The sequence below is a fragment of the Bombyx mori genome, chromosome 7 (genome assembly GCF_030269925.1).
Source record: "Bombyx mori chromosome 7, ASM3026992v2".
NCBI classification, from domain to species: domain Eukaryota; kingdom Metazoa; phylum Arthropoda; class Insecta; order Lepidoptera; family Bombycidae; genus Bombyx; species Bombyx mori.
This window is the reverse complement of record NC_085113.1, coordinates 1,837,834-1,855,750: the sequence shown is the minus strand read 5'-3', so window position 1 is coordinate 1,855,750 and position 17,917 is coordinate 1,837,834. Positions and strand designations below refer to the sequence as shown.

Here is a 17,917-nt window from a genome sequence, read left to right as displayed (position 1 = left end):
AAGCTACATCCGACCACTTTGTTACATATTCACACGCTTATGTACTTTCATGGGCACCATACATCTACTAAACGGATACTAAGCTGAAATTATGTAAAAACCTTCCCCCCGATCCACTAACGGTGCTTCTAGGTACTTCAAGCACCGGTCACCGTCCTCGTCGAACCCGTCGCTTGCGACGAAGGGCTCGACGAGTAAATTAACTCTCAGACACAGCCCACTGAGTTTCTCGCCGGATCTTCTCAGTGGGTCGCGTTTCCGATCCGGTGGTAGATTCTGCGAAGCACGACTCTTGCTAGGGTTCGTGTTAGCATCGTCGTCAGGTTTGAGCCCCGTGAGCTCACCTAATAGTTACGGTTACGCTGGAATAGCCGCTCCAGGCTACCAGCTTAGGAGGAAAAAAAAAAAAGTAAAAACCTAAAGAACAAGAAAGCTAATAAACTAAAACAACAAACCCTGTCATTTAACTGTATAGTTATAGATAAGTGCACTATTTACATATGTTTGCTCACACAGTGCAGTCTTTTTTTGCATTGAAGTGTAATATTCGATAGGTTTATGTCGCTCGGTAGAAGATCTTCCAATTGTCGTATACCAGTATATTACACAGTAAATCGGTCAGTTTCAAATAAATCTACTTAATCTATTTCGATCTTTATCATTTTTCTTGAAACATAATAATGTATTACCTTTGAAGCTTTTTATAAAGTCCACACATTCAACAATGAAATCCCACGAAAGAAATTGCTATAGGTACTTAAAAAAGCAGAAGAGCAGTAGAATGATATAAAAATTAATAAAACCACATTTCAATCAATACATTTTTATTGTACAACATTTAAAGCATTAATACATTTAACTATAAATACTCTATACTTAAATATTTTATATATACGATTATTTTGTATTTTCAGAAACAGAAATTTAAACTTCAATTTAATACTATTAAATACATACATAGGTATGGATAAAACATTATTGTTAAACATATCACCGACAAGCAAACTATTATGAGAATTTCTGCTTCAAGCATTTGCATAATCTTTAGAAGACCAATTTCTAGCAACCTATTCAATTTACATTTCAAAATTAATAATAAGCATAAATCAAAATATAAGATCAAGAACCTAAGAAAAATCAGTCTCCTATATTATATTACACATAATATATCAAGTACAAGATAATCAATACATATTGTTTTTTTAATTTTCCAGAATTTTAGTTATGGAAATGCTACTGATTTTAAATGATTTCAACAAATTTGGCAAACGATTTTAAGTGTGTTGATGGTAGCTTCTAAGGTTTTTCCAGTCTTGAAATCTCACTAAATTCCCACCAATTTACTATGGAAATATTTCATTCTAGTTCATGCCATATTCAATTTCAGATAAATAAACTTATTTCGTTCCGCTCTAAGTAAATTTTTATCTAATTTTATTTTAACATCATCATTTAAATGGCTCGTATCTTACTTAGCCAATTAATTATTGTAAAAAGATAATATTATAAAGATAAAAATATTGGTAATTAAAGAAGGGCTTTCTTGAATATTGGCATTATTTAATCAGCTAGCTCATTCCTATAAATGATTTTTCAAAGCAAGACTAGAGGTCAATGTCCATTGGCATAAGTATGTACTTTTCAACGTCTGTCAAAATTATGCATTTCTCCTGTAAAGTAAAATACCTCTATCACAGTTGGTTATACATTGTAAATTAACAGTCTGATTTTTGCAATGAGAAGAGTTGAAGGAAATGTCAATCAATACAATAATCAGAGCCACAAGGTCGGTTGTACGAGCTAAATTCGAACGAAACTTAGTCCTTATGAACTTAGTCATTAAGCTGATTTTCGACGTTATGGTTCCGATTTAGAAAAATATTATGGAAATGTAAGCACTGTAAGATATCGTAGGAACTTTGAACACTTAACAACCTATTTACAGAGATTTTATCTTTTCTATTGTCGAGTAACAAGAAGGTAGGTACTGTCGCTACATACACACCGCTACCCGCGCGCCATCTATCGTTCGGTGCCCGTACTCTTACAGAACCAATCTTTTTGCATTGAACGAATATTGTAAGATCCGTAAATTTCATATTCTAGCTCTCTGAACTTATGTACAGATAAGTGCGCATTTAAAACATTTGAGAATAACAACAGTTTTTTTTTTTGTTTTTTTTTTCAACCTGTATTAAACTGTTCTGATTATATTTAAATTTTTTTACTAATCATTAATAGTTATAGAATAATTTTATTAGTATATAAAAAACAACATTCTAAAAACATAATCACTTAAAAAATTACGACTTAAAGCTCTGGAATTGTCTTGATTTAGTAAGTATTCTTAATTATTATTATTTATTAAGTAATTACAAACGAGCTCCTAGTGGCAAGTCCATCGTAACGTGTGCACCGCCATCGCATTGAGACATGAGGTCCGAGTCTCAAGTGTACTGTATTAGTGGCATGCAACTTGGACTGCTTCGGGACAGTGGCTATGAGCTCTTCAATACTAAAGTAAAATTATCCAACATCAACGGAATCATCTTAAATAATTAAAAACATGACGATGAACGAATAATCAATAATGTATGAACGCTTTGAAATTCCTACATTTATTATACGGTCATGCGATGAAAGACTTCCAAAAATTAACAAATACATACATTATTAATTCTATATATTTATAAACATTAAAATCTATACTAAAACACAACACGTAAACAACCCTAGACAATTTTTAAACAGCAAAAATTGTGTAGTTTACATAAAGTTAGATTACATAAAGTTAGATTACATAAAGTCGGCTTACATGAGTGAATGGGTCTATCGCCATCCGAGCACGCGAGTGGAGACTCCGCGGGGCGGCGGCCGGCGCTCCCCTAGTCCCCCGACCCCGGACTCCACATCATTAAGTACTGGGATTGTTCTACGCTCACATTACTGTTCACTTTATTATCCTTTCCTTCGAGAATGCCCCTCACACCCAGTGTACAGGGTGTGGTTTTTAAACATAATAAAAAAAAAAAACGAAGAGAAAAATACCTCTGTGATATTGTTGACTTACATCACCAATAGCATGCGGTCTGATTGTGCGCCTGTCCTCCCACGCCTCAGCGTAAACGCTTCTAAACTTAAAACCAACTTATTAATAGAATTTATTAATCCAACTTGAACATTGAGCTATTTAGGTTGGACTATTTTTGTCTTTTTGAGTGAATGCGCAATAAAACTTCTAACACTAATCATCAAATAGCACAATGACATCAACACCAAAGATATAATGCAACCTACTGACTATAGTACACGTATTCACTTGTCCATTAACTTCTCAATCATCTTGCCGATATCCTGACTTCCCGAAGATGCTGGTCTTTTTAATCGGTGCCTGGGAGTGACTTTGGGCACACAGCTCTTCAGAGGTCTATTACTGGGAACTGGAAATATTTCCAATTTAGAATGCCCTCCGAGTCCATCATAGCAGATATTGTTCTGTGAGGACTCCATCTCGACATCTGGATCTAACGTTACTGGCTCTTTTTTGGCAAATATGCTTAATGATTTATTGTCTAATGGCTTCTTCGAGACAGTGCTTCTGGCTGAGTTTATTATAGCTAACTCCGATGGCTGTGAATACAATAAATAATATTTAATAAACATTCAGTTTTAATGAATTTTATTGGACACCACCAGCTGTGACCAGTAGGTATATTTTCACTCACTAAAATTGATTATATTTCAATGAAATTAAGTGACACCACCCTTTTTATAGATAAACTTTCTGATATGCGATTAGGAATGTAATTCAAATAATCTAGTTTTTTTTATTGCTTAGATAGGACGAGCTCACAGCCCACCTGGTGTTAAGTGGTTACTGGAGCCCATGGACATCTACAATGTAAATGCCGCCACCCACCTTAAGATATAAGTTCTAAGGTCTCAGTATAGTCACAACGGCTACCCCACCCTTCAAACCGAAATGTAGTACTGCTTCACGACAGAAATAGGCGCGGTGGTGGTACCTACCCGTGCGGACAAGAAGTCCTACCACCAGTAATAACGCAAATTATAATTTTGCGGGTTTGATTTCTATTACACGACGTTATTCCTTCACCGTGGAAGTCAATCGTGAACATATGTTAAGTACGTAATTCATTAGAAAAATTGGTACCCGCCTGCGGGATTCGAACACCGGTGCATCGCTACATACGTATATATCGGACGTCTTATCCTTTAGATCACGACGACTTCAAAGTGCACTCAAGACAGGTTATTACCATCTCCTTAGAATTTCTAATCTGGTCTATTGGTATCGATTTATATAAACAGATTGGCAAGTTTACCATTCTCATTATGAATAGAAAAAAAATCGTGAGTTAGTTAACGTCTTAAGATGTTCTAGTTTCAATAATAGGTAATTACAATTTAGATAGTGAGATATTTTAATTTCTCAAATAAACATTAAGTATAATAATGTTTCCAATTCTATAATCCTAAGCTAGTATTCTTTCCAGTCCCATAGTTCCGATGACAAATACCACACAAGTGCACTCATTACGGATACCGTTAATCATTCATAAAGAAAATGAAATCCACAGAAAAGTTAGGACGAGAGATTTAACCAACAGCTTGATCTGAGTGCTTAGTGCGAGTTTCTTAACGTTCTCGCTAGCGTAAAAGTTAACGCAATTTTGTATGCAGTTGGAGCAGCGCCCCTAACGGCAAACGTACGCAAACGATCCCACTTCATACAATGATCCATACTGGTAGTAGGACCTCTTGTGAGTCCGCGCGGGTAGGTACCACCGCCCTGTCTATTCCTGTCGTGAAGCAGTAATGCGTTTCGGTTTAAAGGGTGGGCCAGCCGTTGTAACTGTACTTGAGACCTTAGAACTTATATCTCAAGGTGGGTGACGCATTTACGTTGTAGATGTCTATGGGCTCCAGTAAACACCTAACACCAGGTGGGCTGTGAGTTTTACGCTATCGAGAACGTAAAAAAACTCGCACTAAGCACACGGTTTAGTAATTTGAGCAAGAGTGAAATGTTTAATGTTTATGAAACCCAAGAACAGTTAACAATAATGGTTTACCTTGATCCTGTCTAGGGATAGGGCATGTTTCGGCGCCCTCTGCAACGCAGTTAGAGCCAGATTGCTTTGTTTCAGACTTAGATACGGCGAATCTGCATTTTCTATACGGTCCACTAACGTCCTCTGTAAGTGTCAGATTTTGTGAAACATATATCTATATATTAATATGTGAAGCAAAAACTTTGTATCCCTTTTTACGAAAATTGCGTGGACGGAGGAGTATGAAATTTTCCACACTTATACAGAATATAGAGAAGAAGTGCACTGTGCTAATATTTTTTTTAAATAATGCATAAAAGATACATTATATCAATAAAGAAAACATTACACACACTACATACCATTTATTTGACGCACACACGCATGCATACTATTTATTGTCAAACTTTTGTTCTTGACGTCTGTTGTCAAATTGAGAATAGATTAAATATTGTTTGTCCTTTGTTAATATTTTTTATAGTGTAGCCTTGGCGAAATTTGTGATTATAGAAGTATAAAATACAATCATAATAGTGTACAAACTTACAATTTCAATTGATTATAGTCGAATTTCGGCTACTGCGGGTCCCCTAGTCTTTATTAATTTGTACCAATATGTTAATATACATCATTATCCTGTTCTCCCAGTCACCTGTTTTCATGCAACATGTTTTCTCCTTCCATACTCTTCTATCATATACCATTTCTTTGCTCACTCCCTTCTTACCCATATCGTCTTTCACGCAATCCATTAATTTCTTCTTAGGTCTACCTCTTCCTCTACATCCTTCCACATTCATAGTTAACACTCTCTTACCAACCTCATTTTCAATTCGTCTCATCACATGTCTATACTATCCCAAACGCGCACTTCTCAGCTTCTCTGTGACTTGTGCCACTTTCAGACTTCCTCTAACGTATTCATTCCGTATTCTATCCATTTTCGTTACTCCACACATCCATCGCAACATTCGCATCTCTGCTGCATGCAATCGCAATATGTTAGTATACATTGTTACTTAACACCTGGTGGGCCGTATGCTCATTCAGTCGTGTGAATTTGATAATAAAATACAATTTGACACTTCTACCTTTAAGTCCTGTCAGAGATGAGAATTTGAACAAAGAAAAAATGTTAAAAAAATAAATAATAGTTTAAAAAACCTAACAAAATACGCTTTTATAGAAAATCCAACTAAAAAAAAGAAAATAAATTTGAATTCAAAATAGTGTAAGAAAAAAATATTTATTTATTAAAAGAGTGTAAAAAAAGCGTGGGGTGCATGGTATCTGTAGTTATAAATATTTTAAGAGTTGAAGGGTTACGCGCTTTTTACTGGTGGTAGGATCTCTTGAGAGTCCACGCGGGTAGGTACTAGGAGTGGGCGATATAAATCGTATCTAGATTCAATATCTATATATCGCAGCAATCTCGTTGAATCCGATATCGCCCCGCACGAAATCTATATATCGATATCGGCCGATACACGATATTGCTCGATGTGATGCGCATCGGCATATCGTACCGATTCGTGAATCGAAATCTATATAACGATATCAGCCGATACACGATATTGCTCGATGTGATGCGCATCGGCATATCGTACCGATTCGTGAATCGAAATCTATATAACGATATCAGCCGATACACGATATTGCTCGATGTGATGCGCATCGGCATATCGTACCGATTCGTGAATCGAAATCTATATAACGATATCAGCCGATACACGATATTGCTCGATGTGATGCGCATCGGCATCAATCACGATTCTGCAGGATAGCCGTCGGAGCGCCTTGGTTCCTTAGGAATGTGGATCTCCACGACGACCTGGAGCTCGACTCTTTTAGTAAGTATCTACAGTCGGCATCGCTGCGCCATTTTGAGAAGGCGGCACGACATGAGAACCCTCTCATCGTAGCCGCTGGAAATTACATACCCGACCCAGTAGACCGAATGGTAAACCGTCGACGTCGCCCAAAGCACGTCATTACGGATCCTCCTGATCCATTAACGGTGCTTTTAGGCACCACAAGCACCGGTCACCGTCCTCGTCGAACCCGTCGCTTGCGACGAAGGGCTCGACGAGCGAACTAACCCATAGACACAGCCCACTGAGTTTCTCGCCGGATCTTCTCAGTGGGTCGCGTTTCCGATCCGGTGGTAGATTCTGCGAAGCACTGCTCTTGCTAGGGTCAGTGTTAGCAACTCTCCGGTTGAGCCCCGCGAGCTCACCTACTAACGTTAGGGTGAAGCTGAAATAGCCTCTCAAGGCTATCAGCATAGGTAGGAAAAAAAAAAAAAAAAAAAAAAAAGCGCATCGGCATATCGTACCGATTCGTGAATCGAAATCTATATAACGATATCAGCCGATACACGATATTGCTCGATGTGATGCGCATCGGCATATCGTACCGATTCGTGAATCGAAATCTATATAACGATATCAGCCGATACACGATATTGCTCGATGTGATGCGCATCGGCATATCGTACCGATTCGTGAATCGAAATCTATATAAGGATATCAGCCGATACACGATATTGCTCGATGTGATGCGCATCGGCATATCGTACCGATTCGTGAATCGAAATCTATATAACGATATCAGCCGATACACGATATTGCTCGATGTGATGCGCATCGGCATATCGTACCGATTCGTGAATATCAGCAATATTCGTTTGGTTCGTATCGAATCGGCCAGAGTGAGTGAGCGCACGATAGGGATATCATGTGATGAATGAAACAGAAACAGGCATTATCCATACAATTGTAAACCTTATATTTAAGTCCATATGTCTGTAGATTATTCTTAGCGTATCAGCAGGATACAATTTAGGAAAGAAGTTTCAATTTTCGACCCTAACTTGAATGCAGTATAGCCTATTTGCATCGTTGAATTTAATTTCACGCGCTTTGACCTTGAACTACAATTTTTGGACAAGTGTTTATAAATACTTAAAAGTTTTTTGTGTTTGATTTTTAAAGTACACATTTTTCTATTTTTAGTTGAATCCAAATAATTGAGTTTATTTCTTGTGTTTGTATTAAACTTTTGAAATCTACACTCTTTTGGTATATTTTGTAATTTTAAATTAAGATACAAAATACTAAAAACTGAAAATAATGTAGCCAGTCCTAAGCCTGATAAAAGCATGAAGGAAAGTTTTTTTGATATTTTTATTTTCATGTTCTTTTTATTACTTTAAAATCATATTATAAATTGATATCAGAAAACCAACCGTATAACGTTGACTTAAATCTATATCTACTACGATATTATATCAGCGTATCGTTTCAAATCTCAAATATCATGAATCGAGAAAATCTACTAGCATCCATCAATATATAGATTCAGAAAATATATAGATTCAATATCTGATATTGATCCTCGATATATAGATACGATTCGATACGCGGCAAAACCGATATTACCCACTCCTAGTAGGTACCACCACCCCGCCTATTTCTGCCGTGAAGCAGTAATGCTTTTCGGTTTGTAGGGTGGGGCAGCCGTTGTAACTATACTTGAGACCTTAGAACTTATATCTCAAGGTGGGTGGCGCATCTACGTTGTGGATGTCTATGGCCTCCAGTAACCACTTAACACCAGGTGGGCTGTGAGCTCGTTCACCCATCTAAGCAATAAAAAATTAAAAAAACACTTTTTAATTCAATTTTATTTTCTATTTTTTTGTTGGATTTTCTATAAAAGCGTATTTGTTATAATAGTTTTTTTAAACTATTATTTATTTTTCATTTTTCAGTTGAATTTAAATTTTTTAAAATTTTTTTTTATTCTTGGATTGTCATCGTTCCTTAACAAGTATACAAATTTCGTGTTAATCCGGCATTTTGAAGGGGGTCAAAATAATGTTCAAAGATTCCATTACATACATACATACATACGTCTGAAGCTAATAAAAGCGTATTAAAATGAAGTGACTTACAATGCTGGTATTATTAGTGGTATTTAAAGATTCAACGTTCTCCAAGCTCGGCCGCATGTGCTTGAGAGAGTGCGCCTCCGCGTGAGCCGGCTTGTCATCAATACATTTCTCGGTCATATCTCCGGCTTTCCTTTTGGCCAGTGCTTGATATTTCCTTTCCATGTCCGTCAGTTTATCTTCTGCATGGCTGCAAATACACATGAAAATTCCAGATTGTTTACCAAATTCACTCCAAATATGTGGTTTAATTACTTAGAAAAATATCACTAGAAATAACACTTAGAAAAATACCTATTCAGGATTTGATTGAAAATTAATGCAATTACACTTGTAAGAGAACTACTGTCTGCTAGTATAAAATTGTTTTGTCTAATGAATTTTACAGAACAGTGATGTATGTCGATAATGTGGATGGAACATTGGGAGGGTAGAACATAAATCAAAAACATTCTTATCTAAAGGACAGTTCAAAAAAAAACATAATAAAAATTACTTTAAAAAAAAGTTGTAATTTTAACTTGTATTTGTCTTAAAATAAAAAACTAATTTTTTTTTTAAACCCTAGAACCCTACCCAGGGCGCTCGTGCACGCTGCTTGATATTTAAAGTAATGTTATATACTACATATGTAATACATGTGAATGTGGCAACAAAGCTTTGTTTTTTTCATTTATTTTCTTGTATTTGCATGCTACTCACATTTCATGTGCTAGTCACTTGTTGTCAAAGAGTTCCTTAAGCGGCAAGTAGTTGTAACGTACGTATGTAAGATACTGTTATGCACTAGGGTTCGGGGTAAATAATCATTCTAAATTACGAATTAACACTGTATTAACGCTTAAAACCCTTAATGAACACTTTAAAATTCTCAATTCACTTCTTCCACTTCGCTTGTGATCCGTTCTCTGCTTCACTTCGAGTAGATCCGATTACTGACTGCGTACAACGTTTTTATACTCGATACGACATCCCTAGATTTATCGAGAACATTCTGGACAAGTCGAGTAGTTTCGATATATGTTTCGGCTATTTGATAATAGATGGCGTTGTACGTCAGGATTTTACTAGTACCTTCGATATTCGTTTCTGCTATAAGGCGATAGACGGCGTTACCTTTACCGGCGTAACAATACTTATGTAAAATCCATATATATTAAAATGAATTGCTGTTCGTTAGTCTCGCTAAAAGTCGAGAACGGCTGGACCGCTTTGGCTAATTTTGGTCTTGAATTATTTGTGGAAGTCCAGAGAAGGTTTAAAAGGTGGATAAATATGAAAATGATCGGAATTAATTAAAAAAAAAAAAATTGTTTTCCCTTTGATGTGTCCCCCGTCGGACGGATTCCTTTTGTTTGTTTTAAGTTTATTTTATACAAAATTTTAGGTCTTTTATTTATCGATTGAGGCACTACGAAGTCGGCCGGGTCAGCTAGTCAGACTATATTTTCTTATTTATTTACAGAGTGCACATGTACACGAGGTAGCGAATACTCACAGCAACTTGGCCTGCAAGTCCCTTACGTTGAGCTTCTCGGCTGCGATCTGCTGCTTGGCTGCGTGGAGCTTGTCGCGCGACTCGCGCTTCTTGGCTTCCGACTCGCAGAGACCTCTGTTGGAAACATTACGGGTCGCTAAGAGCACGAACATCGGCGATAGACAAAGACATCCATTTATGATGTCTAGACACAAGTGCAACCAGTTTTGGAACGAAGTTCCTTATGGGACGATGCGAAGGAGTACCCTAACCGGGAAAAAACGTCCGTAACGTAAGATTATTATTAGTAATGCACACAGTGTACGATTTAACTTTGTAATAACGTACAAAAAATAGCATTTTTTTTTATCATTCATTGACCACGATCTCGGAGCGTTCGTTTGCGCAATACACTAACTCTTATGCAAACAACCGTGAATGAAGTGTACCACAATAAGTTCGCACGTTACCGAATGACCGTGGGTTGTTGCGAAACCTCCAGTTTTATTTTCTTTATACCTCGAATAGAACTTAAAATTTATATTTTTATAATAAGGAACTTCGTTCCTATCCGGTGTCCCACGACACCACACATCTTTTTGATACTAATGCTTGTCGTCGTCAACACAGCTATGTCGTCAACATAGATAATAATGCTTGATCAAATATTAGACCATACCTTTTAAGCGCTGTAGCAAATATAGCAACGGTTTTAACATCTGTGTATCCTTGGAGCATCTTCTCTACGTCTTCACATGTTGCATTTAATATGTTATTTAAACTGAAATTTAAAAAAAGAATCACTATTTTTTTTCCTAGCTATGCCTTGAGCCTATACCTATGCCTTGAGCCTTGAGAGGCTATTTCAGCTTCACCCTAACATGTAGGTGAGCTCACGGGGTTCAAACCGGAGTGTCGCCAACACTAGCCCTAGCAAGAGCAGTGCTTTGCAGAATCTACTACCGGATCGGAAACGCGACCCACTGAGAAGATCCGGCGAGCAACTCAGTGGGCTGTGTCTGTGGGTTAATTCGCTCGTCGAGCCTTTCATTGCGGGCGACGGGTTCGACGAGGACGGTGACTAGTGCTTGTGGTATAGTAATCGGCAAACTTCTTGAGCAAATGACCTTGACTGCGCAGAACCGAATTTTAGATCACTTTGGTGGTGAGGGTGAGGCGCGACGGCAGGGGAAATCGTATCGAGCGCGTTATTGATAGATCAGTCGAACCTTGCGTCCCGCTCCGCGCCCTCGTTCCGCTTGCTCCCAAAAGTACGCTTGCGTACAGTGAAAAGTCTATCGTTATTAATCGTTAAGTTATTTGTTATAATTGCTTGTTGACTTTGTTGCCATTGCTATTTGTTGAGTGTTTGTTGATTTTTTATAAAAAATACACTATGCCGCGACAAACTGGTGTAGTATTCAAAAGAAAGGGTAGAAAAATTGTGTACGACGTATATTGCTTCATTATAAAACAGGGGAAGAATGATATGGAAAAAGTAAAACAGACTTCGGAAGCAACTAAAACATCCGTGAATACTGTTAGGTGCATTATTAACGAAGCTAAAGGCTCTGGCTTGCTCGCCGTGTTTCGGACTCCGGGTAAGAAAAGATCAGGGAAGAAGAAAGTTACCGGAATGGATAGTTTCGTTCAATCTGTAATAAAAAGATGTAATCATAATAACTACATAACAAGCAGCGAAACTCCGTACCGTAGAAAGGCTTCGAAAAATTTAAAGAAGATATAAATTTTAATGGCTCGGAATGAAGCTTACGACGAATTATGAAAGAGCTAGGCTTCAGATGGAAAAAAAGAACAGAAAATAATCGGAAGCTGGTAAATGAAAAAAGTAACATTCGATTACTACGAATCGAATATCTTCAAAAAATAATTAATTATAGACAAAAAAGAAGACCGAATCGACCGAGTTGTAAACTACGCCGATGAGCCCTATGTCGACTCATCACGATGATAGCGACTCGGGTGATGAAAACAGTGATGATGATGATGGTCAAGATTATGATAACGAAAAAAAAATTACAAATACCAGCTTCGCTTCGACTGAACCAAGACCTGGCAACAGCTCTAGTTTTGACTTAATAGAAGGAATATCTATTTTACCCCAAGATTAAATTATTACAATTATTAACCTATATGTTTTGTTGATGTTCTAATAAATATATAAATAAATACATATGTTGATTTTAATAATTTAATAGCATTATGACGCAGAGTATGTTTTTGCACGTGAGTGTACCATGCGCAAACTTACCCCCACTACGTCAACAAATGCTCAAGAAGTTTGCCGGTTATTATACCTAAAAGCACCGTTAATGGATCGAGAGGATTCGTAATGACGTGGAAGAATCACTAATGTTTGAAATTTTCAAACAAATTCAAATAGTTACATAATATCATCACTATGGTTTAGTGTTTTATATCATAATTACAAAACTTTACAAAGATTTAGAGTATCATGGTTGCAGTAGATTAAAAGTAAAAAACCTTAAGATCTAGACATAACTAAATTGTTAATAAATCTACGACTTGTGTAGCACTAGTCAATCGGAACTTTCATGAAATATTGTTTGCCAAAAAAAAATTATTGAATCAACTCACTCAGCAAAATAGCTCTTTTACTGAAACTGGATCATTTGAAATTCACAATAAGAATTATTCAGTTACAATTCAATCAATGAAGCAGAGTGTGAACTCATAGTACACAAACAGACAAGCAGTCAAACACCAGGATGCAGGTACTTCTGATCCAGAATAATATTGTGAGCGATAGGTAAAGTGAGATGCATATTGCACACTTTAACATCAGATTACTACAATTCCCAATTCAATGTTGCAGGAAAAATATGTGCATTACCCTCTGCATTGCTCTTTCAGTGACTTTTAAGCTTTTGATAAGGCTCATTGTCAACAACAACTCCTCACTATGATGCTTCCCAAACACTCTTTTACAGAGCTACCCGAACATTATTTCACAAAGCTTCCGAACACTATTTCACTAAGCTTCTTGAATGCTGCCCATCCCAGTTAGATTAGCTGATTTGCCCCAGGTAAACATACTCATCAACAACTAGGAGAGTATAGGTTTTTACTTGAGTGGGCACTACACCGGCATTCAATATTAAATTCGTCTTGTATGTGCTTGACACATTAGCATTTTCTTAAAAACATTCTAATACAATACACATGTATCACTAATTAACTCAGCAAAATTAAAGAGACTACATCCCAGCCGGGGTCTTGACTGAATTGTAGCTTTATCATAGTCTACATTGGGTAATGTTATGGACTTTTTTGATGAGGACCATTGCTTTTTTGAATATTAAAATTAACTTACCCATTTAACAATTGTAAATTCTGCTTCATTGTTTCATTTTCCTCTTTTAACTTGACTGTCTCTTTGTTTTGAATTTTGAGGTACTCCATTTGTTCTCTCATAGCAGTCATTGCAGAATCTCTGCTTACCAACTTCTTTTCATATGATTTTAATAGAGCTCTAGAATATATTATGTTTCATTGAAAATTAATTTATTTAATTTTTAAAACATCATCATCAGTTGCAATATGTGTGTGTGATAACTCATTTTATACTTCATATTATTAAGGTAAGAAGGTTGCAACACTATTTAGGTATCTGAAATGTAAACAAGCTAGCTCACAGTGCTTTTGATCTTAGGTGATAGTCATAAGCAACAAAACTATACCAGACAGCTGCTGTCCTCCTTTTTACAAAAGTTCAATTTTCTGGATTGTTTAAATTATCAAATTAATTTATCAGTAATTTAAACTTCTTATTGGAAGTGAAAAAAACAAGAGTGAACGCCAAGAAGAGCCACAACCTTCAGAAGTATAGCAGGCAAAAACCTAACGGGCTTCTCTTTTTACATATTACATTATTGTAAATTTTTCAAGTTACTAAAATAGAAATAATTTTTTTCAATAATTAATACCTTTTTAAAAATACTCTAAAATCATTACAATATTTTTTAGACCACTAGTAACACAAGCCTATGCTTATTCCTGCTATTCATGTTTTGTAAATCAGTGACTGAGGAATTTAGATTAATATCTTAGCTTGGGGTATAATGGTTCTTGTAACAACTTAACATCACACAATCATTGAACTACGATGTTGATTGTATGGGGAAAAGCTATCAGTTGTCAGAGTTCAAAACACAGAGATATCTTACTCATTCTTTTTTAGCTCCCCTATTAAATCAGATATTTTGTCCTCTTTATCTCTGCACACAGATTTTTGTTGCCTGAGCTGTAATTGTGTGTCATCCAATCTAGACTGTAAAGTAGCTGAGTCTTCGCCGCTTGTCACATCATTTGATATTGTAGGATACATTCGGAACATGCATTTCTCTGTGACTTTGTTGCGGCATTGCGGGCAGGATTTTGACCTGGTAAAAAAGGTAAACGGCTCAAACAACATTTTATAGCTAATATGATGGTTTGGTTTTAATGTACCTAGATTAATCACTTACACAGAAAAGTTACCAGATACTATTGCTTGTAATCAACAAAAACAGTATAAGCTAATAATACAATATTAGCCGATTACAATTCTCTTCAAATAGAGCCAATCATCAAAAGCAATATTATTTTAACAATACATATTAAAAAAGTGAATTGTTTGAAATTCCCTCACATTTTGCATAGTATTACGTTTCATGTCCGTGCATGAAGACATGAATGGTAATTCTCAGAAAAAGTGGAAGCGGGCTGGCCACATATGCCGTTGCACTGAGAACCAATGGGGCACAATAATACTGGAGTGGAGACCTCGTACTAGACGTCGTAACGTGGGCAGACAGCCAACGAGGTGGACCGATGACCTGGTCAGGGTGGTTGCTAGGGACTGGATGCGAAAGGCCAGAGACCGAAAAGAATAAGGTGCATTCGAAGAGATCTACACTCAGCATTGTGTGGACACGGGTTGAAGAGATCATTCACGTTATTAAATCATTCCAGCTAAAACTATTTATTACCTTTCAATCCACTGTATAAGGCAGTGATGATGAAATATGTGACCGCATTTTGTCACATATATACTTTCAGATTGATTTATTAGGTCGCTGCATATAGTACAGAGGATATGCATTTTCTGCAATCAATTTCTTACATGAAATTTCGTTTGGCTTGATTTACAGACGGTTTCTTTTTCTATAAATGGAGATTACGTATTTAAAAACAAACAGAAAGCATACTAGGTATTCTTCGTATTTTTTCTAATAATTCCCTGCAATTCTCAAAACGGAATTTAGTTTTACCTTACCCGCAAATTCTAGGCAAAATATGTTGAATTGAATACAATAAATTTTATGTATGTACTATGAAACCTTATATCAGTTTATTTTTGCATAATCATCTCAGAATTAGGTATGTGGTATATATTGATTATCAATTTATGTCATTTTTATTTCATTAACTGAAAGTGTCTACAACGAAATCAAATCTCCAAAACATTACAATTCTATCATTCAGATTCAGACATCCAATGAAGTGTAGGTATTATTTATGATCCAATGATTTTTTAGTTGCTTTACCAAATTGAATAGGCAAAGGTAACTAAGATCATACAAATATGAGTAAGCCGAACCCAAGTCTTTTGGGTGAAAAGTAAATTAAATCACCTTTCAGCTTAAAAGGATCATATACAATATGTTTAATATTTAACTGAAGAAGCTCTAGATGATAAGTGATTACCATTTCTCTTGAACACCAGCACCACCAACACTACCAACCTAGAACACTAGCACTACCGACAGGGCAGCAGGGTGGCCTACCGCTAACAACCCTCCTTAAAACTTCTGAATCGGAACGTCATGACTTAACAAAACTTAAGAAATATACTGAGGAAGGAAAAATTCAGGAAATATTGAAGGGAATTAATTTCAAAGCTAAAAACGTACAGTGATGATGTTGATTAAAAAATGAGCATAGTAGTTCTAGATGAATCGTTAGATGATGCGGTGGTAAAACAAGATGACGGAATCATCTCAAAAAATCGTTCGAACATTAAGATGTACTACATATTGTCTATGGAGGGTAGAGGTAAGGAGAACCGTCTCATATGGGAGAAACATGCAAAAGTGTCCCACTTTCAGCACTAAATAACAGTTCAAAAATCCTCCAGAATGGCGCTACGACAGGCGTAGGGCAGCGGCTTGGCTCTGTCCCTGGCATTGCTGAAGTCCATGGGCGACGGTAACCACTCACCATCAGGTGGGCCGTATACCCGTCTGCCTATAAAGCCAATAAAAAAAAAAATGTAAGTTTGATTAATATTGTCCATCGCTGGTAATATTAAATTACAAAATATAGAATAGGATTCTCGGTGTATTCGCGTCCGTAAAATCCAGCGACCAGTGATAATTTAACAAAATTTAAGTTTTGTTAAAATTTCGTTCGTCGCTTCATAAATAATCGGTACAATTTTTTTTTCTCGTTTAACTTTTTTCACAACCATGTCGACGCTTGAAAGGCAAACGTGACTAAGCGAGAATAACTGCTTTATACATAAATGATAGGCAATAACCATATTCGATGCGCAAAAAATAGTATACATTTCTAGGTCTATTAAAATTATTTCAATCCTACAGCTAGATTCGTTAAAATAGGTTTTTTTTTCAAGTTTTACAACTTGAAATTAGTCTACTGTAAAGTTCACGCATTGTCGCTTAGTCACGTTTGCTTTTCAAGCGTCGATATAGTTTTGTCGAACACGTGATTGAATACAACACTTTTAAAGCATAAATCTGAATTTTCGACCGAAATCTCACAGAGGGTTGGTACGAGAAATTCTCCAAAATACTTCATGGACGCACCTTTACTAGTTGCCAGGATATGAAAAGTCATAGTCTATGCCGATAGCTAGATGGCTGTTTCGTGACCTATGCTCGCTCACGCGGCCCGCATTAACATAAAATCACTCCAAATTATTCAATCCCGTTTTTGCAGGATAGCCGTCGGAGCTCCGTGGTTCGTCAGGAACGTAGCCTCCATGACGACCTGGACTTACGAGTCCATCAGTAAGTATTTACAGTCGGCATCGATGCGCCACTTCGACAAAGCGGCACGACACGAGAACCCCCTCATCGTGGCCGCCGGTAACTACATTCCGATCCTGCGGACAGAATGGAAAGCAGTCGACGTCGCCCAAAACACGTCATTTCGGATCCTCCCTATTCACTAACGGTGCTTTTGGGTACCTCAAGCACCTGTCATCGTTCTCGTCGAACCCGTCGCTTACGACGAAGGGCTCGACGAGTAAATTAACCCACAGACAGTTTCTCGCCGGACCTTCTCAGTGGGTCGCGTTTCCGATCCGGTGGTAGATTCTGCGAAGCACGGCTCTTGCTAGGGTTCGTGTTAGCAACGTCGTCAGGT

At 36.9% G+C, this 17,917-nt stretch overlaps 1 protein-coding gene across 3 annotated transcripts; it reads right to left on the bottom strand.

Annotated features, from left to right (window-relative positions):
- Window positions 1-807: 807 nt before the first annotated feature.
- On the bottom strand, window positions 808-16,045 carry LOC101735684 (E3 ubiquitin-protein ligase TRAIP). Of its 3 annotated transcripts, none has more exons than XM_021353537.3 (9): window positions 15,799-16,045; window positions 15,517-15,691; window positions 14,713-14,928; window positions 13,860-14,018; window positions 11,184-11,285; window positions 10,526-10,639; window positions 9,031-9,217; window positions 5,097-5,219; window positions 808-3,630 (listed from the first exon to the last, which is right to left on the bottom strand). In XM_021353537.3, the coding sequence occupies exons 2-9, from the start codon at window positions 15,627-15,629 to the stop codon at window positions 3,316-3,318; spliced, it is 1,329 nt and encodes a 442-aa protein (XP_021209212.1). In that variant the 5' UTR covers window positions 15,630-15,691; window positions 15,799-16,045; the 3' UTR covers window positions 808-3,315. The 3 variants fall into 3 exon arrangements, with proteins under 3 accessions (XP_021209212.1, XP_012553076.1, XP_004923323.1); XM_012697622.4 differs by having other exon boundaries at window positions 15,517-15,632; window positions 15,804-16,045; XM_004923266.5 differs by having other exon boundaries at window positions 15,804-16,027.
- Window positions 16,046-17,917: the final 1,872 nt, after the last annotated feature.